Raw genomic sequence first — 27,091 nt, forward strand, 5'->3', positions numbered from 1 at the left:
CTGCAAACACACACACGTCAGCAGCAGCAGCAGCTTGGGAGCGAGGTTACAGCCGCAACTATGGTCTGCTAATGTAGATACGACCGGTCAACAGCCTGTCTGGCTGAATGCGGAAAAACTGTTGTTTCTTAACTACAACATTAGTTTGTTTGGATATAATTACTAAGTGACACCTAAAGATTTTATATTTAGCGACTCTTACTGCAGGCTCTGAATGATTAGTTATAGATTTATGTTTAATTTAAGTAGCATTGCATCATGACATATTTCATAAATCTTGTGTTCGGTAACTTCGGTTATATACCTTTCTGTTTCGGTTTCGGCCTAAAGTGTAGTTAAACTATCAGTTTCGGCTTCGGTTTCGGCCGAAAGTCAATTTTTAACTTTCGGTTTGGTTTCGGTTTTGGCCGAAACCAGAAATTCAGTTTCGGTCGGCCTCTGCAAGTAATGGATACGTGTGTTGCTGTGTCAGTGACCCCACATGATGAAAAATAGATTACGTTAAACACATCTATTTATGGGTTTGCTCACTAAGATGGTAGCATCGAGACAGTACAGTCGATTCGACTCAGCAAATGTAATAGTTTGCTGCACTTAAAATGCTCCACCGTGAAGGTGGATGGCTGTTGCATATACATGTATTAAATGGTAGCTCAGCAGCAGTTGCTTAACAAGGATGATACTGCTGATGAGTCTTATAAAGCTTGAACCTTGTCCAGAGTGTACCTGCTTAAACAAATGCTGCTGGAAAACATTGGCCTTGAAAGCCAATAGGCCAATCTACCAAACTATGTTGTACATTATCTACTTGTAAATCAAACATAAGCCATATGAAATATCCCATAGACCAGTCATCAAAACATCGATATTCTATTTCTACGTTTTTTACTTAATCTGCTATTGTACAATTTGTATGACAATAACAATATGTAATTCGTTTGTTTAATCCGTGGTAAATTGCCCTTAGATGTGTCACATTCACGGCGTGTGGGTGATGTGTATAATACAGAACATGGAATACGGTAAAACCACTGTACGATAATTGGGCAATCCTTCACACAAACTGACGCCTCTGAGATAAAGAGCAGGGAGGAGGAGGAGGGAGCCAGAGGGAATTCTGAAGGCCAGACGGGGCTGGGCACAGGAAGTGTGCACGAGTCCTGTGTTCGCCGCCGTGATGATGCGCTGTGATGATGCGCTGTGATGATGGTAATGGGTTGATGGTGCGGGTCTGGGTCAAGTATTAAGAGTGTGCGAGGTGGGACGTGTGTCCTGCACGCCCAAAGGTCGGGCCGAGAGAGCGGTGCGGCGTTGCGAAGTGCCCACCACCACTATCTGGGATCACGCCGAGATGGATTTCGGGTGGGTGAGTGTTCAACGCCAGCGTCATTCTCAAAGGCAGCCTTTTCCCCTCTCCCAACATCACCGCCACCTCGCTTCCTCCCCGTGGGCGTCGAGGTGCCGTACCCTCGTTTGCCAGAAGGCAGTACAGAAAGTTGACTAATCTCCATTTAAATTTCGATTTAAAGCTTTCGTGACTGCAGGGATTCATCTTCTTGGTTCTTTCTGTAAAGTCACGTAGAAGGGAAATAATAAAATAATAAAAATTTAACATAATAAAATAATTCTCACGACGTTTCGGCCACAACGCAAGCAGCCGTCCTCAGGTGAAGAACAGGTCTGTCGGAAAGACAGCGTCTGAATGAACACCACCAGGCTTGGCAGCGTATATTTAAGCTGAGTTGGAGGGGGAAGAGCGCCTTGACAAAATAATTTGCATATCCTCTTGATTTGTTCTTCACCTGAGGACGGCTGCTTGCGTTGTGGCCGAAACGTCGTGAGAATAATTTTATTGTTTAATTTGTATTATTTTATTATTTCCCTTCTACGTGACTTTACCGAAAGAACCAAGAAGATAATCTCCATTTGTTTCCATCTATACGTGGGTTCGAGTGTTGCCCCTTCGCACGTGTATGCTCTGTTCCGTGTACTCCGGTTTCCTCCCACTTGTATAAACAACTCATAAATTGGCTGAAAACATCTTGAACAAAACAAAAAACCGATGCAGGACCCTCCTTGGACTCAGTGTATACTTTCCTGTATAAACACGTCATACGTATTATTTCTTGGTTAAATTAAATAAACTTGAACTTGCCGTAGCAGCCGCGGGTGTGCTCGGTTGGGCAGCGTGGCCCGGACACCCAAATATCCAGCTCCGGCTTTGACTACCGCCACAGCCTCTACTCCAATCACTACCACCACTGCTACAGATATGAATGCATATTTCAGCAGAGTCAGTGGTTGGTGACACGCTCCATGGTGCAAGGAATTACATTAAAAGTTACCGAAACTCCAGCTTTAAAAAAAAACAATTCACGGAGATGAGACTCGATCTGACAGCCTGCTGACACTGGAGCCAAGTGTGTAAACTGCGACTGGGTAGGTAGCAGTAAAAAGGGTAGCCCGGACAATTGGCCACGGCGCAGTTGCACCGCCTGCACACTCGATAAGCCACGCCACTGAGCAGAACTGTGTCCATGTCGGAAGCGCAGAGGCGTTGGAACACCGACCAACGCGACATGCGTACGTGGAGCAGGGCAATGCCTGAACACGTGCGTAAGTTACAATCACTTTTGAGTGTTTCTCTCTCTCTCTGAGAGAGTACAAGTAACTCTTGCATGACCTTTGTACCTGGACGCATATCGAGGCACTGTATGGAATAACCATAAACCAGAATACGAGTTATATGGCTATATGCATAGGCCCCCTAATTTTCAGTGCTTGTGAGCAATCATTAACGAGTCTGCACACACGTACAGCATGGATGTTTTAATGAATCCGTTCATAAGAATTGTGACACGTGTAACTTTCAGGCAGCTGGCATCGCGTGGGTGCGTTCGTGTGTCCATGTGGGGAGCGGTGGCGCAGCGGTTAGCGCGCTGCGCTATGAACCAGGCGACCCAGGTTCAATTCCCGCTCACGGCCAAAACCGGTGACAATTATCTGAACCTGTCGTGGGCCTCCCCTAGGTCGACTCAGCCTCAAATGAGTACCTGGTGCGGTGTTCAAACATCGTCACTGGGGAGACAAAGGCGGTCAGGCGTGGTGCTGGCCATCCACCCCCTCGTGTACCGTTCCGCTCTTCATAGGTGCTCGCTAACAGCACTTGCCCCTACAGTCTGTTAAGGATATTTGTCTTGTGGTGTGTGTACGTGGGCATACAGTGCATGTGTATAATGTTTACGGGGCTTCATTTGTCATTGAGTATTTTTTTAAGCTCCCCGGTGGCCTTCCCGGCCACATCTAACATCTGTGGCAAATAATAGCTGAAGAAATGGGCTTGACTCAATCATATCTGGAGCTGCCCGGGGCTGAGATCCGGAAACAAATTATCTCCTCCTCCTGTCTGTTTGCAAGAAGGGGGGGGGGGGCGGGAAGTTGCAAAGTTTGGTGGTTGGGAGAGGACTGGAAATGATTGTATTAAACATTAAGTTTACTCTTCTTGGTTCTTTCGGTAAAGTCACGTAGAAGGGAAATAATACGTGACTTTACCGAAAGAACCAAGAAGATGAATCCCTGCAGTCACGAAAGCTTTAAATCAAAAATTAAGTTTACTGTCACTGGGGATACAAAGGCGACCGGGCGTAGTGTTGGCCACACCAGACTCCCGAGCGCCGCGTGTGTGCCTAGTATGTTATGTAAACAATGTACACACAGACGGCGCGTTGACATAATGAACAGTTTGTGAGTGTCCACTCGCCGTACCCCCCAATGAGGGCCGTAGAGTCACTCACCACGCCACTCACCACGTGGCCCCCTCACCACGGCCGAGTTAGAGGTGGGCGATTGGGTGGATGGGTGGGTCAGCGAGTTGGGTGACTTATAGTAAGGAAAGTGGGTGACTGACATTCCTCCTCCTCCTCGAAGGCACCGGTGGAACCATCAACCGCTTAAGAACACCAACAGGCCGATGCGCACATCACTTTCACGAGTAGAAATTGAAAAATACGAGGCACAATCGAGCGATTTGTGGCCATATAACCCAAACTATGGACCCACATAGTAAACCAATTTAGCCTCCTTCAACGGAGGAACAGCAAAACTACACGAACTCTCTCCTCAAGCAAATATCTTGGCTTAGCAGGCCTCGACATTGCATTCAGCTCCTGAACATACTGCCATACGCTAGCATAGTGGGTGAGTGAATGAGTGGGTGAGTAAGTGAATGAGTGGGTGAGTGAGTGAATGAGTGGGTGAGTGAATGAGTGAATGAGTGGGTGAGTGAGTGACCGAGTGGGTGAGTAAATGAATGAGTGGGTGAGTGAGTGAATGAATGAGTGAGTGAATGAGTGGGTGAGTAAGTGAATGAGTGGGTGAGTGAGTGAATGAGTGGGTGAGTAAGTGAATGAGTGGGTGTGTGAATGAGTGGGTGTGTGAATGAGTGGGTGTGTGAATGAGTGGGTGTGTGAATGAGTGGGTGAGTGAATGAGTGGGTGAGTAAGTAAATGAGTGGGTGAGTGAATGAGTGGGTAAGTGAATGAGTGGGTGAGTAAGTGAATGAGTAAGTGAATGAGTGGGTGAGTAAGTGAATTAGTGGGTGAGTAAGTGAATGAATGGGTGTGTGAATGAATGAATGGGTAAACCGGTGAGTGTGAGTCGGTGAGTGAGCGATCGGGTTGACTCGATGAGTGACTTAGCGTGACTGTGTGGGTCAAGCAATGATTGCTTGGGTGGGTGGGCGAGTGAGTGGCTGGGTCATGAAGTGATGAGGTGAGCTGGTGAGTGAGGACGCGAGTGAGGGAGCGGCTTGCGGGGTACGACCGGACACGAGAGCGCACCACCCACCCCCTCCCACCCACCCTCTGCACATCCATCCCCGTCACATCCCAACCGAGCCGGCACCTGCCTCGCCCGGGCTCCCGGCTCTCTGATCCCCCCCCCACCACTCTCAATTCCATCCCAGTGTCGACCTCCATCGCCCTTCCGAGACAGAGGAGCAGCAGTAGCAGCAGTAGCAGCAGCAGCAGGAGAAGGGGTTGGGTGAGGAAGGTGGGAGAGAGGGAGGGAGAGGCGGGTGGCGGCGAATCGCCCACCAACCACAACAACATTTATTCATCTGCGGCAAAGGCGCCCATGACCGTGGCCGTGCGATCATCATGAGCGAGGGACGAGGAGGCGGAGATCCGGGGCCGACCACCGGCATCATCAGCAGCAGCATCATCAGCAGCAGCGGCATCATCAGCAGCAGCAGCGGAGGCGGCAGAGATGAAGGGGGTGCTAGGAACGGAGGCCCCGAGGAAGTGGAGCCGGCGTGGAGGGATGCGGAGAAGCGCTTCCATGCGCTCACGCCGACGCGCAGTCCGCGCACGGTAACCTGCCGATCGGGGTCGGGGATTGATTTGGAGGAGGAGAGGAGGAGGGGGGGGCGGTATTTATTGTTTTATTATGTAACACGTACGGGGGGTAGAAGGGGGGAGGCAGATAGGTTTGAGATAGAAAGGCAATTTGCGTGGCGTGTGTCCGTGTGTGTGTATATACACGTGTGTGTGTATGCACGTGTCACTGTGCGTTCGTGTGTGCGCGTCTCTTTGGTGTGGTTGTGTCACTGCGCATTTGTGTGTATGTGTGTGTGTGATTATATATAATTACGTGTCACTGTGCGTGTGTGTGTCTCTCTCTGGTGTGGTTTGTGTCACTGTCACTGCGCGTTTGTGTGGCTGTGTATGTCACTATATGTACGTGTGTCATTGCGCGTTTCTATGTGTGTGTATCTGTGTATGTGCGACTGTATATTTGCGTGTGTCACTGTTTAACTGTATGCGTGTGTGTCACTGTGTGTGTGTGTCTGTGTGACTGTGTATGTACGTGTGTCACTGTGTGTCACTGTGTCTGTGTGACTGTGTGTGTGTCACTGTGTGTGTCACTGTGTGTGTGTATCTGTGTCACTGTGTATGTACGTGGGTCACTGTGTGTGTGTGTCACTGTGTGTGTGTCACTGTATGTGTATCTGTCACTGTGTGTATCTGTGTGACTGTATATGTACGTGTGTCACTGTGTGTGTCACTGTGTGTGTCACTGTGTGTGTGTGTCACTGTGTATGTACGTGTGTCACTGTGTGTGTGTGTCACTGTGTGTGTGTCACTGTGTGTGTGTGTCACTGTGTGGGTCACTGTGTGTGTGTGTCACTGTGTGTGTGTGTAGGGAGCGGTAGTTTATCTGTGAGCGCGCTGCACTACGAACCCGGCGTCCTCAGTTCGATTCCTGTTCAAGGCCAACACCGGTGACGATTATCTGAACCGGTCCTGGGCCTCCTCTCCTAGGTCGACTCAGCCTCAAATGAGCACCCGGTGCGATGTATAAACATCGCCACGAGGGAGACAAAGGCGGCCGGGCGTGGTGTTGGCCACCCACTTGGGTGTGTGGCGGCCTTCACAGGTTGCTCGCTCACAGCACTTGCCCCCAGTGAGATCTGTTTAGGAGGATCGTGGTTGTCTCTTCGCTTGCGCACACGAAGCGCACGCAAAGCACGTGTGGCGGTGTGAGTGTGTACTGTGTGAGTGTGTACTGTGGTGAGTGTAACCCCGGGGTCTAGTATGGTGCCGTGATGTCCAACCTAGCCAGGTGGACACGCCAACGTTAGCGTGCGGTTCAACCCGCTGGACCAACGCTGGCTCCAACGTTCCACCCCCACCCCCTGGGTAAGGACTGAATTCCGCGCTTGTCCGATATTCACAACGCACCTCCCTTTCCGAAGCCTGGCAGGTGACTTTACATCACGCACCGCCACGCATTCGACGATTCCCTTCACGCGCTGGCCAGAGTGGTGAAGTACGGTCAAACAACTCCGATGACCGATAAATGCGTGGGGAGGATGGAGGGCCACCATCATCATCCAGCAGTGAATTGAAACGCGCAAGCACGCGAGGTAGTAACGCCCAGCGTGTTCACGACTGCGCGCGATTATCGGTTCCAAACGCATTATCTCCCTTTTCCAGAGAGAAAGCAGTCGGCGTGTCTCTCTCAAAACGAACACGCCTTGTAGGGGGTCGTCTCCATCATCGCGAGTGACAGGGTTACCGTATTCCCAGGATTACAAGACGTACTGCCCCCCCCCCTTACTCCCACTTCCCCCTTTATTTTAAAGCAAATCTAAGGGAGGTGCGTCTCGTAATACGAGATGGTGTGTGCGTTCCTTTTTTTTTCTGTGTACGAGACCACATTTGGTTAACTTTATTAACACCGGGAACACGTTTGGAGGGCGTCTTACTTTCCGGAGCGTCTTGCAATCCGGAGAATATGGTAACCGACCTTGTTTAGCCTGGCCAAATATAGCACAGAGATGATATACGGTAAACGCGCGCACGATTCCCTCTTTTAAAATGCGTAAACGCATTAACGTGGTTTGTTAGGTGCAGGTTTGTTAGAAGTCACCCTTTATACAATGTGTAATAGTGAGTGTAGTGGCCTCTAGTGGTTGCAGGGGTCACGTTACCCAAAGAAAGTTCGTAAATGTCAAGATTACTCCCGGGGTCAAATGAGCTTTGAAGCGATGGTGCTTATCTGCCTGTTTACAGCCCTGAGCCAATGGTGGAAATTCCACCTTCCTTTTACGGGGCCGAGTCTGTCCTATAGGATAACCGCTATTGACCCCCCACACAAAGTGCTACTGTACTAATGCTATTCTCCACGCAGCGACAGATGATTGGCTGAGACAACCCCCTTGGCCACGCATTACTAAGCCACCACGTGGACAAATCTAGAAAAACATCGACTCTTCTCCCGAAGCCTGTTCCGAGACCTGCGTGGTGAGGTTAAGAATCGACGAGTCTATGCGCATCGTTACCACGACCTCGTGACATTGCGAGGTCAGGTGCATGTCCAGCACGTGCGGCAAACACGGCTCCAGCTCGGCCCTTTCACGTTCCTGGTCTCAATAATAACAGTAGAAAAAGTACAAATGTGTCTTCGTCTGATTCGACTCAGCCATCCGGGTTCAATTCCCAGCCACGGCACTTGAAGTGTCGAGGCAATTCTTGGGCCTCCCCTCGTTCGACTCAGCCTTGAATGGGTATTTAGTCGGGTTTATAAATACCATCGTTTTGGGAGAGAAACAAGGCCAAGAGTGGTGCTAGCCACACCACCAAGAAGTCAAGTGAATTCATTTTTGGTGAACACATGGCACCTTTCTGCCACAAATATGCCAGCCAAAGTGCTTTCAACCAATTAAACATAAATACCTATCGGCCTTGATAAGTGCTCGCAAACAACAGTTTCCCCGGACAGTATTTAAGGCCATACGGGGTATCTTTGTGTTTTTATTTGTGGGGAACGGTGGCGAAGTGGTTAGCGCACCGCGAACCCGACCCATCTGGGTGAATGGCAGAGGCTCGTATTAGATCTCATCCTACCATAGATCCCCTACTTCGACTCAACCTTAAACGAGCACCTGCTGCTGTTGTCCTACACCAGCACTGGGAAAGCAACACAAGCCGCCCTATCGTGCGTGCGTGTTGTCCTTGATAGGTGCTCGTTAACAACACGTGTCGTCTGGCGCGGGGTAATTGCGCGTAACGCTGCAACGTAGCGTGCGTGCGTGTACGTGAAGTCTTTTCATAATCCTAGAATAACTCTGTTGACCAACCTCTGTTGGTGCGGATGCGTCGGTGGCGGTGGCTTTACGTGCTTTCTGGCACGTGCGCACGCTCACATATGCTCACATGAACACACACGCAGAACCAAGGTCAGGAGGCCATTGGTGTCAATTCCGTTGATGCCATCACCCCTCTCCACGGGTTCCACCATTCCCATTGACCCTGCAGTTGCGGAGTCGACACCCGATACCTTTGAGGACCACACTTCGTCTCCATCCTAATCACCACCACCATCGTCACCACCGCCTGGCTTTAGGTCCTTCCTGATCACCACTCCAATGCCGTCTGTCTCGGTCACCTGTCCCCCTCCAACATTCTGTGCAGGTGTCTCACCCATCACAAACCTCCTACTCCTCGCTGATCACCGCTACAAATATCTCCTCCCACGTTGATTTCCGAACCCCCAAGTTGCTCGTGTCCTATTCTGCCTTGAGATTCCGAGCGCCTGCATAACGCCTGCATTCAAAGGCCAGAAGCTTTCATTATAGTTGCTTTGTTAAAGCGTAAGTCTCTAAGCTATGCAATACTCCGTTTCTTTTTTTAATTTGAGATGTTTGGCAAAACCCCAATTGTTGAGTGTTTGGCACGCGGTAGGAAATCGGAGAATTGACCCAGCAGGGCGCTGGATACGAGCTTAGGGGTTGACACTCTGCACTGTCCTCTCCTGGCCACACCTCGCAAGTAGCCCCACATCTGCAACGCCTTGACGCTTCGCCTTGGTTGTCATCCCATCCAAAGTACTGCTCGAACCAGGCTCAGCCCTGCTTAACGTCTGAGATCTGACCCTTTTGCGGGTGACTCGGTCGTGTTTTCAAACCACCGTTATTTTCACGATCACAGCACCGGCAAACAATCGCAGTAAACACGCGGCCTGCAAGTTCGAGATGGCCCACCCCTGCGGTTGAAACCCATTAGCATTTCACCGCGCGTAGCACGCCCCTCCACCACCGCGGGTTCGCGTGCATGGCGATATTGGCTATGTATAGCAGCTCACAAACAGCACGATGCATAACCCTCACAGACAGCCGACAGCAACTGGCATCGGGATAATTTTAGGCTTTCCATTACCTGCTGGCACAGCAAACTGGGCAACAACAGGGCGGCATAGCTCACTCGATCGCACCCTCTAAATATACACCTGAATGTTTCGTAAGGCCATCGGACACAGAAATGTCATTCAAACGCCATATTCGAACGCTCGCTTTGGAGTCCATCATCGAGAGCCATGATCAATCCACTGCTGGACGAAGGCCTCCCTTAAGCCGTCACCATCCCATCTGTCTATCTGCTGCGTATGATCTCATTTCATCGCGCCACCTCCTCTGTAGATGCCATCTCGCGAGTGTTGACCCCACCGGCTCTCGCTCCGTCGTTCGTCTCGACCGCTGGGGGTCATTCCGACTCTGATGACACGCCCTGCCTGGAGTTGGGCTTTACAAAGTCTGTGCCGATGCAGCTGCTATCGTGGCGGGCGATGCCCCGCGCAGGGTTCGTGTCTGGGTGTCTCAATTTTCCGACAATGTAATTGATTCGCTGTATTATATAACGGCTTCTCGTCGTCTCGTTGCACAGACAGGTGGCGAGGGTTCGTGTAAGCAAACAATAATTGGCTGGAGTTTGAGCTGATCGAGTGTCTTAACCCGAGCTGCACCACCACTGAACACCCTAAGATGACTATCAGCTCTTTTCGAAATTATATTATTTCGTCTTTTTTTTTGCTCGTGATGCCCCATTCAAAAGAGATTTTCCTTGATAAAAACAAACAAACCATAGTCTCTTCGTGAATGTTATTCCAACTGGGTTCTCAGCATTGTTATTCCAACTGAGTTCTCAGCATTGTGTTGTCATAAAACAAAGATATGTCAACTTCGAACTATCACAGAGTGCAGTGCATTATCCCGTGTGAGAGCATGGCATCATAAAGTTGGTATCACGTAGCAAATTTAAAAACTTTTTTTTTTATCTCAGGACTCCCATGTGGTTCTAATGAATTGTTTCCATGGCGCCATGATCGCCTGGCTTGGCTGCGTTCGTGTGTTTACATGCCGGCCTGTGGCTGTTTTAGGGCCAAACCCGCGTTGCGTGTCCGTCCTCATGATAAAAAAACAGAACCTTGAAATCATACATGGATCAGAATACCGTTGACTAAAAAACGAAACTACCTAATTTTTGTATGGAGCTTCCATTGCATGTCGGTCATGGGGACAGATAGCCCAGGAGCATTGGTGGAACCCCGATCATTCCCAGACCAGTGCAGCCTGGTACCGAACGGTGTCAAATGGTAATGGTAATGAGGCATAGGGCATATGCAAGGATTCATTCATTGAAAACAGAGCTGTCCGGGGCTGAGGTCTGGAGAACATTTCTGCTCACCTTGATGATAGGTCCCTGGAAAACATTCCATGAGAAATGAATCCCTGGATGCACGTGTTTGGGAGCCTTAGTGGAGTGGTTGGTGCACTTTTCTAACCACTATGAACCAGTCACCTGAGATGGACTCCCACTTACGGCCAATAACAGTGGCATATATTTGAACCAGTCCGGTGCCTCTCCTTTGTCGACTCAGCCTTAATAGTGAGAACCTGGTGCAGTGTGTAAACATCAGCACTCAGGAGACAAAGGCGGAGGTTTGGCCACCCACGCCCTCGTGTGCCATGCAGGCCTTGATCGGTGCTAATCGCGAACAGCACTTGTTGCACACAGCCTGCGAAGGCTACACGGGGCACCTTTGTCTTTTGCGCGCGTGCACTCTGCGCGTGCGTGCAGCCGAAGCCCCAGCACGCCATCACGATCGCCGTGTCGTCCCGATCGCTCTTCGACATGTCCCTGGAGCGCGACATCTTCGACTCGCAGGGCGTGGAGGAGTACGTGCGCTACCAGACGGAGCACGAGGAGGAGCCGCTCCCCAAGGGGCCCGCCTTCCCCTTCGTGCAGGTGCGGGCCCCCCACGGAGGGCAGAGGGGAGAAGGGGACCCAACCATAGTCACCACCACCACCAGCGCCACTCACGCACCCTCGCCGTCACTCGGCCAAACCCGCGACCGCCACAACGCACCACCAGCCACGCCACCGCAACAGCACGCAAACGCACAACCAGCCACACGACTATCCGAAACACTACCCACCCCCAATACCAGCATCACTGAACTCACAATGAGCCTCACCTCCACCACCCAAACCACGATCCGGCTTCACCACTACAACCACTCGCTCCACACATAATACACCCTAATCACCACCACGGCCCCCCAACATCACCACCACAAGCACTTGCTCAACACACAATATATCATAATCACTATCACTGCCACCACCATCACCAAATCCACTCACTCAACACACAATACAACCTAATCACCAACACGACCACCACCATCACCAAATCCACTCACTCAACACACAATACAACCTAATCACCAACACGACCACCGCCTCCAGCTGCCACTTCACTCACTATCATCGTCATCACCAGCAGAAGTGCTCCCCTTGCCGGGGGCCGCGTCTGTAACTGGCCAAGCCGAGCTCCCTTGTCACCTAACCGTGACTTGAGCAGCCCGTTCCCCAACCAGACAGCCATCTCCAGGTCAGGAAGAGTGACAGGCGGTCGCCCATTCTCATGCAGCAACAAGAGCAGCAGCTTTTGAGCTCTATCCCTGCTTCACGTACGCAGCAGCAGCAGCAACCGGTCTCCTTCCACCGTCAGCGAGCACCCGGACACAGACGCACTCGCCGATTCTCCAAGCTTCTTGAGCTTTAGAAGCTTATTCTTAGGTTTTTTCGGTAAAGTCACGTAGGTAAAAAATTAAAATTAATAAAAGTAAAATAAAAATCACGACGTTTCGGAGACAACACAAGCTTCCGTCTTCAGGTGGAACCGTCACAGCACGATAGCTGTATCAAGTTGTATTACTTTTATTAATTTTAATTTTTTACCTACGTGACTTTACCGAAAAAAACCTAAGAATATGAATCCTTGCAGTCACGAAAGCTTCAAATCTTTTGAAGCTTCTTGAGGACATCTGAGCAAGGCTCCACGCCTCCGGATAGCGCACCGACACATAATGTCCGTTCGCGGAATTTGCACGCAATAAAAGCGGATTATTACCACTGCTACTCTTACTGTTAATACTATTAGTATAAACAGGACCCTGCGGGGTGGGCTGGTAGGAATAATACTAATACCGGTACAGGGATATCGACCGCACACACACGCGCACACACACACGCACATACGCGCACACACGCACATACACGTACACACGCACACACACACACACGCACACACACCGCACGCACACACACACGTACACACACATGCACGCACGCACACGCACACGTAATGAAGTTGTGTTGCTACGCTTCCAGTTCCGAAGCCCAATAGCGCCCATTCATCACGCTGCTCGAGTGGGCCGGACACGCACACACGCACGCACACACACGCACACAGTCACACATATACACACACGCACGCACACACGCATACACAGACACGCACACACACGCGCATACACACGCACACACACGCACGCACGCAAACACACGCACACACACACACGCGCATACACACGCACACACACACACATACACACACGCACGCACGCGCACACACGCGCACACACACACGCACCTCTCACCTGCAAGGCAGCGGTCGCCGCTTCTCCTCCCACATCTCTCGTCGCGGCAGCTGTAACGATGGTGCAAGTTTGTTTTTATCATCAATTCCTCCTCCACCCCTCCCCGCCACTGTTCACCCACCAGAATAAAAGAGTTCGCCCATAGTCAGTCGATCAAAAAGTTTCGCCGTGAGGCGCCGGAAGCGACGGCCATCTTGTTTAATTCACAGATCGCAGGGGGAGCGTGCGGCCATCTTGTCGGACAGGGTCATGCCAAGTGTTTGCAGTAGGGGGCGATGTTGATACACGGACGGACGGACGGACGATATAATCTATTGGTGGTCTGGTCCACTTCGTTCCTACCAGTATAACTGTGCAGCTGTCTGTTGGAACACGGGGACGCAACCACGGCTAGAACGGCCGCCTAAATTTAGATGCAGCCAGAGATTGCGACTGAAATGAATGCCCCTGCTACAGCGCTGACTGATTTGACTGTTAGCTCGTGTGAATTGGATTGTGTCGGCGGCAGCAACAACGTTGAAATGGTGGAGCGGTGGTGGTGGTGGTGCGGTGGATTGCACACTGTGCCATGAAGCCAGTGGCCTGAGTTTGATGCCGGCCACGGCTTACATCGGTGGCAAATAAATTGGGCTCTCTTCCCGGTCCATGGTGACGTAGGGTCAAACAACCTCCATGACTGACACAGTTTAGAGAGGCCTTCATCCAGCAGTGCATGGACAGAGTGCTTTAAAATATTATTATTAAATGCTGTTAATGCACTTTCCAGAGAGCAATGCTCTGCCATGTAAACATTACATTTTGGGCTGCCGTCATAAACTAAAATCATCCATTAACATCGATTCTCTATGCAAGGTGGACAGGAGATGGCAGTTGCAGCAAGTGAGGTCGTGAACCGGTCCTTGTGGACTTCTGAATAGTGTTTGCTGCTCTCACATGCAGCACAATAAACGTTCAGAACTTTTGACAAAACTTTCCGATTCTTGACTCTCCAGGAAAACCCTCTGGAGTCTCAGCGACACTCTCCGTTGTTGTTCATGAGAGAGATCTGGTCGCGTTCTGCGTGTGCATGGGAAGGATGACCAGAACTTTCGTTACTAAATACGGAAACATTAAATGTGCATACCGTTTTTCATACAGATGTAGTGACTGACTCAGAGACACTACCGGTCTGCTGCCCCCTCTGCCTCGGTTGCCCCTCACCACCTCCGCCCACCCTCAGGCACTGGAGAACGTGAACGTTCGCTTGCGGGAGCTCTACCCGCAGAGCGACGAGCTCTTCGACATCCTCCTCATCTCGCACAACCACGCGCAGGTCGGCGTGCGGTTCATCAACTCCATCAACCACTACGGTACGACCCCCGGCGCGTCACACGCCGCCGCGAAAACAAAGACAAAGACCCCCCCCGTGTAGCCTGAACAGACTGTTGGGGCAAGTGCCGTTAACGAGCACCTATGAAGGCCGGCACGGCACACGAGGGGGTGGGTGGCCAGAAACCACGCCCGACCGCCTTTGTCTACCTAGTGGCGAATCTAATTCGGGCCGCCGGGTTTGTAGCGCAGCACACCGCTACACTACCGCTTCCCACCCACACACACAGCAACACCACCATGTCACCCACACACACCACCACCACCACGTCACACACACCACCACCACGTCACCCACACACACCACCACCACGTCACCCACACACACCACCACCACGTCACCCACACACACCACCACCACGTCACCCACACACACCGCAACACCACCACGTCACCGCTGTGCACCGCCGAATCACAACACACCGCGTGTACCACGCAGCCAGAAACGCGACACCACCCACCCCACTCGCTACACCACTGCCGTGCACTACCCACTGCCGTGCACTACCCACTGCCATGCAGCCGTACGCCTGTGCCACCCACCTTGCCCTACCCACCCTGGCACTGCCAGTGCCACACCTCCCACTAAAGCTTTAAGTAAATCACGCTTGCTGCTGCTTGCTGCTGTTGCTGCTACCATAGCTGCTGTTGCTGCAGCTGCTGATATTTTCACTGTCGTTACTTCTGCTGTTACTGCCTCTGCTGCTCCTATTCTGCCGCTAACACTGCTGTTATTCCAGCTGCTATTACTGTTATCACTGCTGCTGGTACTGCTTCTGCTATTGACGCTGCTCTTGCTGCTCCTGCTACTGTTGCTTCGCGTACATGCAGATAAATGCGACATGTGTTGCTTCCCGCACGACATCCACGGACGTCTGACCCCGTGCTGTAAATAGCAACGAGCAAGCATAGCCACTACCCTGCCATGCCACTTTACCAGCGCCACTATTCACATCTCCACTCACGCGCCCGGCGTTTGCTCACATTCAGTCCGTCGTTCGAATACTCGATGGGACAGATGGCTGCAGGTGATTCAGACTTCTTAAAACAAAGTGCCCCGTTGCAAACACGATACACGGCACGATGATGATGATGACAACGCTGCCAACGTGTAACGCTGCGCCGCCGCACGGCGTTCTCGCAGAGACAGGACGAGTCCGAGGTGCAAGGAGGAGCCTTAGACGAGCGGAAAGGCAGGCAGCAGCCAGGCTGTGAGCTCGGCACTACCAACACGTTCCCAAGCTCTGCGTTCCTCTGTATATGATTGTGTGATCGGCCGATTAATGGGTGTTTACACATGTGGAAGGAAATCGGAGCACCCGGAGAAAACCCACGCGTGCGAGGGGGAAACACTCTATCCCATACAGACGGAACAGGTGGAGTGCACAGTTGTTTTCCATACCGGCGCCATCCCCTGGCAGAGCCAGGGTACGGCTCCTCCTCGATGCCCACGGAAAGGGAGTTTCACAACAATCGTGCGATCCACCACCCCTCTCTGCCTCCACAGTGCTGAATAATTACATTTAGGATGCTGTGAATAAGTTTTAAGTAAACACAAGCAACATGGAACATATTCCATCCATCCCAGGTTAGAATCAGGAACATTGTATGAACACACTGGCTTTAAGCAGGGTTGAGCCTAATTACCACTTCGGGGAGAGGTTGCCTGGGCATATCGATTGTCGTGGGTTTGTGCTTTGAGGTGGCCAGCAGTGCAGAAACACATTCCTGAACCCATGTGTGCAGTAAAACCCCACTCGTATGCATGGTGGGTTTTCTCCAGATTTCTCTGGTTTCCTTCGGGATTCCATACAAAGTCAAATGCTCGTTACTGGAAGTGGCCAACATCTCGGTACAAACAAGACACTTCCGAAACGCAGTCTTGAGACTCACGGAGGCTTGCCTGTGTACAAAAGCATAATATACCAAATATTATCGTTATTATCACTATTATTCATAAAAGTGTTTTTAGTTCGGCCACGTAATGATGTGGCCACGTTTTTTTGTTGACAGTCAAAAATGTAAATTGTCACGCTTAAGAAGCGTTTAACGCGCTGGTTGTAATTGTTTCAGCTCGCTCAACGGTGAGTTTCAGAGCAATTCTCACAGACAAATTTAGCGATTAGAATACGACGTTCGGCTAGAAACTGCGTCCAGCATCCTTCAATCACGAAACCAGGAGGGCCGAATGACGTTGTGTGAACGTTCTCCTTCATTCATTCTTTCATTGTTACATATTTAACGTGAACAAATTGAACTTAAAAAAGGGCATGCAGAGGCATGGGAGAATAAATTAGAGAGAGAGAGAAAAGCATTCAGATTCTGACAGAAGGATGGCACAGACACCGATGTGCGGCACAGTGAGAGAGGAGGAGGGAGTGAATTCCAGAAGCCTGGAGCTACAACAGGGTGCCTATGTGAGTTTGTGGGTCTCCGTGTGGGTCTATGGGTCTCTGTATGGGTCTATGAGTCTCTGTGTGGGTCTATGGGTTTCTGTGGTCTATGGGTTTCTATGTGGGCCTATGGGTCTCTGTGTGGGTCTAATGGTCTCTATGTGAGTCATTGGGTCTCTGTATGAGTTTATGAGTCTCCGTGTGGGTCTATGGGTTTCTGTCTGGGTCTGTGGATCTGTGTGTGGGTCTGTGGGTCTCTGTGTGCGTCTATGGGAATTATGTTGGGAGTGAATTGCAGACGACCGGAGTGGTGAAAGGGAAGCACCGCTCACCTCGTCTGATTCGAGAGACTCGGGGTTTGACAAGGAGGAAGTGGAGGCCTGTTTGAGGCATATCGGAGGTTGCGAGATGAAATGTTCGATGAGACAGCAGGGGCTGAACAGTCCGGTTGACCCAGAGCGTGTGTGTGTGCGCACGGCATGCTGCTGGTGCTGGACGCTCAGGTCTCAACATCGAGCGCTTCTGCCTGACGGGAGGGAACAGCCCCATCGGGTACCTGGAGGCCTACAACACCAATCTCTACCTGTCGGCCGACGAGGAGAAGGTGCAAGAGGCCCTGGCGGAAGGTGCGCGCAACCCTCGCCGGTTCTAGCCCACCACCCAGGCGATGGTGGTGATGATGGTGTCAAATTGGTTCCGTATAACATTGATGTTGGTGGTGGTGATGTCGTATGGAGGAAAGGCATCGTTTTTGGGTTGATGTTTAGTTATCAAATCCGGTCAAGAAGAGCTTTGGGAGATGTGGTGATTATTTGTCATGTGTATGATGATGGTGGTGTTGAGGGTGGTGGTGATTATGATCATGGATTATGGGTATATGGGTCTGTTGGTTGATTGAGGATGGGTAGGTGTGGCCATGATGAAGATGACATTGATAATGATGACCAAGTTAATCATGGTAGTTAACAGCTGTCGCGGTGTCACGGTTAGCACCCTGGACTTACAATCCAGAGGTGGCCTGTTTGACTTTCCGGCACCCAGCGGTGTAAATATGTCTGGGCCAGCATGGACGGGTAGGCCAGGTACCCTAGAGAGGAGTTCTCTAAGCCACCAGCAGCAGTGTGCGGCAGTAATCGCAGGGCTGCTCCTTAACCTCTGTATGATGGTGACAACGGTGACTATGACAGCAACTCCTCAGGCCTGCTTTCTCCCACGCAGCCGCCTGCATAAACACCTCTACGTGTCCTCACTGCCCATGCCCAGGGCTTCACCACTGTCTGAAAAATATATAAAGTATAAATTAAAAAAATATATACAAATATATAAAAAATATATAAAAGTAGCTGGTAAAGACCAGCAATAAGATTGGCAAGTGACCAGTGGCAACAAGTACGGAGAGAGAGGGGCATGGTGGATGTGGTGCGCTGGGTATGGCACAATCGAATCTCCGGCCGTGCCGCGTGGGCAGGCATCGCGGCGGCCACAATGTTCAGCCCCGGCGCGGGGATACAGGTGGCGCCCGGGACAAAGCAGCTGCGTGTGGCGTTTGACGGTGACGCGGTGCTCTTCTCGGATGAGTCGGAGAGGATCGTCAAGGAGCACGGCCTCGACTCCTTCTTCGAGCATGAGAAGAAGAACGTCGACCAGCCCCTCTCGCAGGTGCCACCCCCCTCACCCGCGTCACAATCTCAGGTGCCGCCCCCTCACCCGCGTCACAATCTCAGGTGCCGCCCCCCCCCCCCGCGTCACATGCAGGGGCTGCCCATCTATTTAGACATTGCTACCCCTCCCAAGTCCAAGCAATCTGCCACCACCCTGGGCAAATGCCTACATTGCCTAAAGCCAGCACTGCATGGGCATCCAGCCAACCACCAGCACTCGCCCCCACCTTCTTCCCAGAGCAGAGACAGACTCGGAGACAACCTCAAACCATGCTTATTAACAGCTGTAGGTGGCCTGCACGAGCGCTCCCGCTTGCGCTCCCCTCGCACAGAGCCGGCCCCACCCAGCCGCTCTCTCCGTCCCCTCTGCCCTCCGCACTGCAGGGCCCCTTCAAGGGCTTCGCGGAGGCCCTGGGGCGGATCCAGCGCAAGTTCTACGCCAAGGGCGAGCGCCTCACCTGCCCGATCCGCACGTACCTGGTGACGGCGCGCAGTGCGGCCAGTTCGGGCGGCCGTGCGCTCAAGACCCTGCGCAGCTGGGGCCTGGAGCTGGACGAGGCGCTCTTCCTCGCCGGCGCGCCCAAGGGGCCGCTGCTCGAGAAGATCCGCCCGCACATCTTCTTCGACGACCAGATGTTCCACATCGAGGGCGCCAAGGAGCACGGCACGGTGGCGGCGCACGTCCCATTCGGCGTCTCGCAGAGGAGGAGCCGCCAGGCCACCCCACCCCGAGATCCCGCCTAGGGGTCAGGGATTAGGGTCAGCGGAGCGGGCCCAGTGCTCGTCCATGCTGTGGTTCAGCCTCCGCATGGCAGGTCACAACAACTCACTCACCCTCACCCACTCACCCACACACTCACCCAATCACTCACCCAATCACTCATTCACCCACCCACTCGCTCACCGACTAACCCACGGACTCACCCACTCACTCACCCACACACTCACCCACTCACTCAACCACCCACTCACTGTTACACTGACCCACTCACCCACCCACTCACCCACTCACCCACACACTCACCCACTCACTCACCCACTCGCTCACCGACTAACCCACGGACTCACCCACTCACTCACCCACTCACTCACCCACCCACTCACTGGTACCATGACCTACTCACTCACTCACCCACCCACTCACAACACTGCAGGCCACAACACGTATCTTTCTGCTTCTTCCCTCGCACTGAACGACTTTGGAAATCCCTCCCAACGTCTCTGTCGCCCCAGCTCTTACTTGGTTTAAGAGACTTGCTACACTCATCGAATACAACTTAAATGGTGCCGGTTGTTGCTGGCCGCTTGACGTGCGGGCCTTTGGGCCTGCGCTCTCCCACTGTGTGAAACTAAACAAAAAGAGGCCAGCACTGGGCCAACGAGCTACCAGGCTCGTGCCTGGTAGAGGCCAGTTCTTGGAGTTGGGCTCCAGTTGTGTATGCTGACTTCATTCAGCCGGCAAATACGTTGTGATCTTTAAATCTGTGAATGGATATGGTTTTTTTATGCTTATTCATCAATTTAAAAGTACTGGTGTCAACTTAAGAACATCTTTAATTGCACCGCAGTGTAGAGTGTGATCTACAACTGTGGGAAGTCCTTTAAAGCCCTCTGCCCTACCTCCCTCTCTGTCTACTCCGAAGAAGGGCCATTACCCGAAAAGTTAAGAGGGCAGTGGACAATGAGGGATGTGAACGATGAGGGATGTGGTGAGTTTGTTTTTGTTTGTTGTCTTGGATGGGCCGGGCGTGTGGTGGACGCACTCCACGACCACCCACACATCTGGGGGCCTCTTACATCCACACTAGAGTTATGTTCATCGGCCCACGGTGAAATTTAAACTCAAGGATAACAAACATTTAGTTCATGGGCCCAAGTGAAATTGGTACCACCTGAGGTGGCTTAAGCATGAGTCGGTACCGATTTACTATCAAAGTACGGCTGATAAAGTTAATTATGTAACAAGCTGTATGCATTTTAAATGGTATTCACATTATTCGCTGTGACTTGACTTATAAAAAAAAACATTTAATTTGCGAAGTATTTGCTGCTTCAGGTGGTCAAGACCAATGATATACTGTATCTCATCTGGGGCCTTGGCATATTAGAACTGTGATGTAATAATACTGACTTTAAACTTTTGTGACTGCAGGAATTCTTGGTTCTTTTGGTAAAGTCACGTAGATATAAAATTTAAAGAATAAAATAATACAATGCAATTAAAAATACAAATAATATATTGAAAATAATAAAAGCAAAAAACCCACGACGTTTCGATGGAGACTGCTTGTGTTGCGATCGAAACGTCGTGGGTTTTTTTGCTTTTATTGTTTTCAATATATTATTTATAATTATATTTTATTTTATTATTTTCTATCTACGTGACTTCACCGAAAGAACCATGCATATGTAATAATACTGTAATACGTTTATGCTGGAGAGCCCCACTGAATCGCACCGCATTGGATTGTTTTCCGATTGTAGTGCAGCCAGTGTTTGTCCATGTGAGGAGCTACTCGAGTGCAGGAGAAGCCCCACGTACGTGAACCAACTTGCTATATTGCCATCTCCAGTTCACCTCCCTGGTCTTAACGTGTGCTCACTGGCATAGCCTGCTCTAGACAATCTACATGGCTTTACAGATACTGTAATCGGTTTTTACCCTTTTATCTGGCACAAAAACTGACACCTTTATACAAGGGATCATGTTTGCAATAACCACAACACAAGCAGTCAAGATGCAAACAAAAAGAGACAACTCTGATAATGATATGCACTGTCCTTGAAGTTGATTGGTCCACACCCGAGACGGCTTTTCTTAGAGCCTCGTCTCCACTGGTGTTGGATCAGATGACGCCAAAAGGCGTACAACTCAAAGACAATGCACCATCAGAGTACTGAGAGCTCGGGGTAAGCAATTACACTATGAGACCTCCTTTACCAGTAGCAAGATATAGTAATAGGTTTTTACCCTTTTATCTGGCACCAGAACTGACACCTTTATACAAGGGATTCACTCAATTTAAAGGACAGTGCATATCATTATCAGAGTTGTCTCTTTTTGTTTGCATTTTGACTGCTTGTGTTGTGGTTATTGCAAACATGATCCCTTGTATAAAGGTGTCAGTTTTGGTGCCAGATAAAAGGGTAAAACCCTATTGCTGTATCTTGCTACCGGCAAAGGAGGTCTCATCATTTAAATGTACAGATACTCTTTGACCTCACGTGTGATTGTGTGCGTGTCACCCACGAGCAGCACTTGCTGCAGCAATCTGCGAAAGTCTATAAGGGGGATCTTTGTCTTTGTGTCGGAGTGCACTTGAACAGCAATGACAGATTTGGCATCCCCTGGGTGGAATCTCGGGAATAGGAGCTGGGTTGGAGACGGTATGGGGAGGCTTTTTGGACCTGTGTCCTATTTTAATCATTATGCTGCTGGATACAAGTACATGCACGTGCGTGCGCGTCGAGGGCACACACGTGCACACTACGGTGAGCCGTATTCAATTGCCGGTGACAGCCGACATAGGTGACGAATATCTGAACCGATCCTGGGCCTCCCCTAGGTCGACTCATTACCTAATGCGGCATGTAAACATCAGCCCTGGGGAGACAAAAGCGGCCAGGTGTGGTGTTGGCCACTCACCCCCTCTTGTTTCGTGCCGGCATTCATAGGTGCTCGCGAACAGCACTTGCCCCAACAGTCTGTTGAGGCTATAGGGGGAATGTTTTTCTTTGTGTTGCCTACGTGGGTGTGCTCGTTTGCTTACAAACATTGTGAATGTGCACAATTCACGCAAGTGTAGGAACTCTCATCAGTCACAACTATAGATGTGACGATGCTCCTATTCGCTGATTCTCGAGCCAGTACGTGATGTTCATGTTCGAATGACCCCAACAGCAGCCACTTGCGGTGTGTTTTATTCATAACGTTAATACAAATAAATAATCGATTCTTATTTGAAACACCGCTTTAATAGCGGCACGTCATTGAATAATATCTGCTGAGGTGAGAGGACATGACTTACAGTGGAAAGGTTGATTCACCATTGATTATTATTTTTGGTTAAAAAGTGGCAGTGATGATCTGTGTTGCCAAGACCCTCCACCACCAGCCAAACACATCAGTCAACTAGCGCAAATTTGTACATGAATGCAAGTTTTTTTTAAGGGCACAAAAAACTGCCAGTTTTGAGTCAAGTTTATTGTTTTTATGATGCAAGGTAATGTATTTACCGTATTTACAAAGTGAAATGTTGGAACAGTCGTCACGTGACGTAAAATGGATTTAAAAAATAAGGTCATCACCTTTTTTCACACAGGGTTTTAGATGGATAGATGTTTTACATTTTCATCGTTTCAGCCGTGGCTAAGACACCTGTCTGAATGTCACCGTGACATTGGTGTTACTCAACAGCGGCACACGTGTGAAATATATTGTTGAAATATAGAATGTTAAAATATGGAATGTATAATCATGAGCAAGCATAGCCTTGCGCCGGAATGTCATTGAAAGGCTCCCCGTGTCTACGCGTTACAGTTACATGAGTAAACTGAGATGTGGAACACCGACAATAACACAATCGCATCAATAATCGAGGGTTTTTTGGGGTTAGATCTCGTAAATATAAATGTGTCGTTAAACCCGCCTCCACCCGACACAGCCAATGTATAAGGTGTGTCACGGTAACAAAACATGCCAATTCGTTATTAGATCAGCACACCGGTGTGTTGGAGCGTAAATCCACAACATTTACAATTTGAGTAGTAGGTTGTAAAAGCGTAAAACCACAACACCAGTGTGCTGAACTAGTAACGAATTGGCATGTTTTGTTTACGGGACAAACCTTACTAATTGGCTATGTCGGGTGGTGGTGGGTTTAACGACACATTTATAAATCTTGACTTAAAGCTTTCGTGACTGCAGGAATTCATATTCTTTGGGTCTTTTGGTAAAGTCACGTAGATAGGTTCAAATTAATAAAAATAAAATAAACAAAAAACTACGACGTTTCGATCACAACACAAGCGATCGTCATAGTTTTTTGTTAATTTAATTTGTATTAATTTGAACCTAATTTGAACCTATCTACGTGACTTTACCGAAAGACCCAAAGAATATGGACACAGTTATATTTATGCGATCTAACCCAAAAACCCTCTATAATGAATAATATTTGTCGCGAAAGCCTCTTAGGTGTTAAACTAACAGAATAGCACTTACAATGAAGTGTGGATAACTCGGTGAAGGGAGGCCTTCATCCAGCAGTGGATTGATAAAGGGCTGTACATTGTTTATATTTTATTTATACAAGTCTAGGTGGGTATTTATCTTGGAGTGTTTGTTAATCGGTATATGTTCAAGGAAAACTGTTCATAAGTCAATTAAAATACGTAACTATTGTTATTTTACTTTAAAGGCGTCAGAGTGTAAAGTGTGATCGCCAACTATGAACCGCTTTTGCTTTAAAGAAGTGCCATTGCCCAAAACGTCAGGCTATTTCATTGTCCATAGTAGTGGATAATTTTTCCTGAAATTGTCATAGCCTGTATACACTATACAGTAGTTACAATGCATAATCCGAGTTCTACAAGTATCAAATTCATGTCTGTATGTGTTCAAGTGTGTGCATCTTTAGGTAAACGTGTACAGTATTTCATTTGAGAGCGAGATAACCGCATACAGTGTTTGTACTTTAATTAAATAGTTATGATAAATTTATGTTAGAAGGTCGTGTTGATGGTGATGATGACGAGATTTTTAAAGCCTTAATTAGATCACAAAATAATGTGTATTTCGTTGTTGTTTGGTCTTCAGTAATCTTCACAAGATCACGACTGAGATGCTCACCGAGTTAAAGATGGAACGTTGGGTGAACGTTGGTCCAACTGTTGCAACCAACCACATGCCAACGTCCCCTGTTTACTGGGCTACAACACTGGTGGCTTAGCCGTGGTAGCCCCACGGGGTGTTCAGATGGTGTGGCGTGACCCGTCTCTGCAGGCGACTCATGGGGCCAGAGTGAACATCAATACAGTATGTATCTCGCCTCTCATTTCGGGGGCGGGGAGCGATGGGGAATGGGGTAGAGGTCGCCTTTGAAAATGTTTGGTGGCTTTGTTGATCTACGATGCGGTGGTGAATTATGGAAGTAATGATCCCACGGTGAGATGTATTTTTGAAATCTCTGGACACCCATGAATCCTGCATCCCGCGGCCCCACATCTGTCTAGCCACATTGGCCCAATGGAATCTAATAATACATATTATAAATGTCGTTTATTTATCCAGGAAAGCCTCGCAGAGACCCGTCACTCAATTTCAGGAATGACTTGCCACGCGTTGGGATGTTTGGCCGTTTCGACGTAAAAAGCTCCGCACAGACAGATTCATTAATCCACCACCATCTCATGGCCACTTTGCTTCTCAGGCCTACACCACCAAGTCACACATCCATCAAAATACTCAACGGGTTCAACCCCGCTTAGCGTCCAAGATGTGATGAGATCGTGGCGCATTCAACTCAGGAGGACTTGGTCGTACAGGCGCTATCATGCACGGCTCTGTGTTGCTACTGTCTCTGTGCCTGCTATTTTCATTAACACTAATTAAAACACCACCTTTCTGCCTTCCCACGCCGAATTTTAATCATCAGAGAACACGGCTCCTCCTGTATGGGAACATCTTCTACACAGCGTTTGTCGTTCATTTCCTTGATGAGGTTTTTTTTAGATGCTCTATATAAGACATGCGACAAGCAGTAACTTGTCTGGCTTAGCAGTGCAAATCCCACGATCTTGAACACGGATGAATGGGTACACGATCGTGTCGTGTTTGCGATCATCTACACCAAACGCTGCTTCAAATAACCAGCTCGGTGTGTCACCACAACGGCTCCCTCTCACACTCCATTCCCACCACAGCGCGTCTTCTATACCAAGTTAACCAAATGTCCCTCCTTTCCGATGCAAAGTCGTAACACGCTTCACGCGCCCGATGATTGTTAAACGCGCCCCACGTGGCGCAGAGGATGGCTCTTGATTCGTTTGAATGGATGCTGGAGATGCCACGTGGAACGCACACACACACACGTGTACGCACATTCTCAGACACGTGCAGCGTATAACTTTTTTTTATTTGTATTAATACTTGAAAGGGGGTAATCCTTGTTTCCGTACGGCAAACGCAGTTCCAGGGTCTCTGGCCCCAATACCTGGACCCAATTCCCCCGTCGCAGATGTTCAGCATCCATCCTTGAGTTTGAGACAATCTTGCAACAGACTTAGAACGTTGTAGCTCCTAACAGCCGACCCTGGGTGTGATCGGCGCGGCGCGTTCGTGATGGACTGAACCCATCATACAAAGAGTGCTCGGTAACGAATGTTCAGACTCGCTTACTGGAGCGCTGGGTAAACTCTGAAGGCTCAACCGTGGGGTGGTCGAGAGGACTGAAGCTTAGGGACCAGAGGTCGCAAACGGGTTTTGATTCCTTACCCGTACCCGGCCACACCAGGGTAGCCGTTCCCTACCCGTACCCTACCCGAAATGAGTGACAAACGGTGACTCACCAGTGACTCACGGCCTACCCGTACCCGTACCCGGCCGCACCAGGGTCGCAAACGGCCGGGTATCGGGTAGGGTACGGGTATCGGGTACCCGGTTGCGACCTCTGTTAGGGACCCTGCGCCTAGGAACAGCAGCGTGCGCATAGCCAATCGACTTTTACTCGACCCACAACGGGCATGGCCGAGCTTGTGTACTTATCACACGTGTCCTGCTTGCGTGAAAGACACGAATTATGACGTATGACATCATAGCTTTAATAATTCATAGGTTGCACCTCTGAACTATGACAAGCGGAAATAGAAAGGTTATTACGTGACATCGCTGTGTGTATAATGACGCGTGCGAATATTGATGTTGCTGTGCATGTAGGTGGATACTACGTGTGCCTCTTGCTGTTGTGGTTGTTTGGCCACAGCAATCAGAAGAGCCAGCGCAAATCTACCTTTGACGAATCGAGGCGATGTGGCTTGTTGACTTATTTATTTGCGGTTAATTAAAATTGTTCTTTGTTGTAAAGCCTTGAAATTGTTTTACTGCACATGTTGTCATTTCTTTTGCGAACATATCACGTACGGCAAAGGCATTGTTACATTTTTAGCAGGCTGGCAAATAACATCATTTCAATGATGTCGATGACTGCCTTTCACCCAAAACTGTCCGGGGATAATCTGTGAAAAATATTCCCCGGTGGAAAGAGGTGGGGTTAATGGACTCCGGAATTATTCACGAGATATTAACCCTCCTACAGCTTGATGATAGTGACGACGATGCTAATGTTGATGAAGATGCTATATGGCCGTGATGATATAAATTCACG

General features: G+C 49.7%; 1 protein-coding gene across 1 annotated transcript; it reads left to right on the forward strand.

Moving 5' to 3' along the window:
• Window positions 1–5,050: 5,050 nt before the first annotated feature.
• Window positions 5,051–20,988, forward strand: LOC144933554 (cytosolic 5'-nucleotidase 1A-like). The gene is made up of 6 exons (XM_078858461.1): window positions 5,051–5,369; window positions 11,418–11,585; window positions 14,505–14,634; window positions 17,550–17,672; window positions 18,515–18,705; window positions 19,092–20,988. The coding sequence occupies exons 1-6, from the start codon at window positions 5,157–5,159 to the stop codon at window positions 19,449–19,451; spliced, it is 1,185 nt and encodes a 394-aa protein (XP_078714587.1). The 5' UTR covers window positions 5,051–5,156; the 3' UTR covers window positions 19,452–20,988.
• The last annotated feature ends 6,103 nt before the right edge of the window (window positions 20,989–27,091 follow it).

This window comes from Lampetra fluviatilis, chromosome 7 (genome assembly GCF_964198595.1).
Source record: "Lampetra fluviatilis chromosome 7, kcLamFluv1.1, whole genome shotgun sequence".
In the NCBI taxonomy this organism is placed as follows: domain Eukaryota; kingdom Metazoa; phylum Chordata; class Hyperoartia; order Petromyzontiformes; family Petromyzontidae; genus Lampetra; species Lampetra fluviatilis.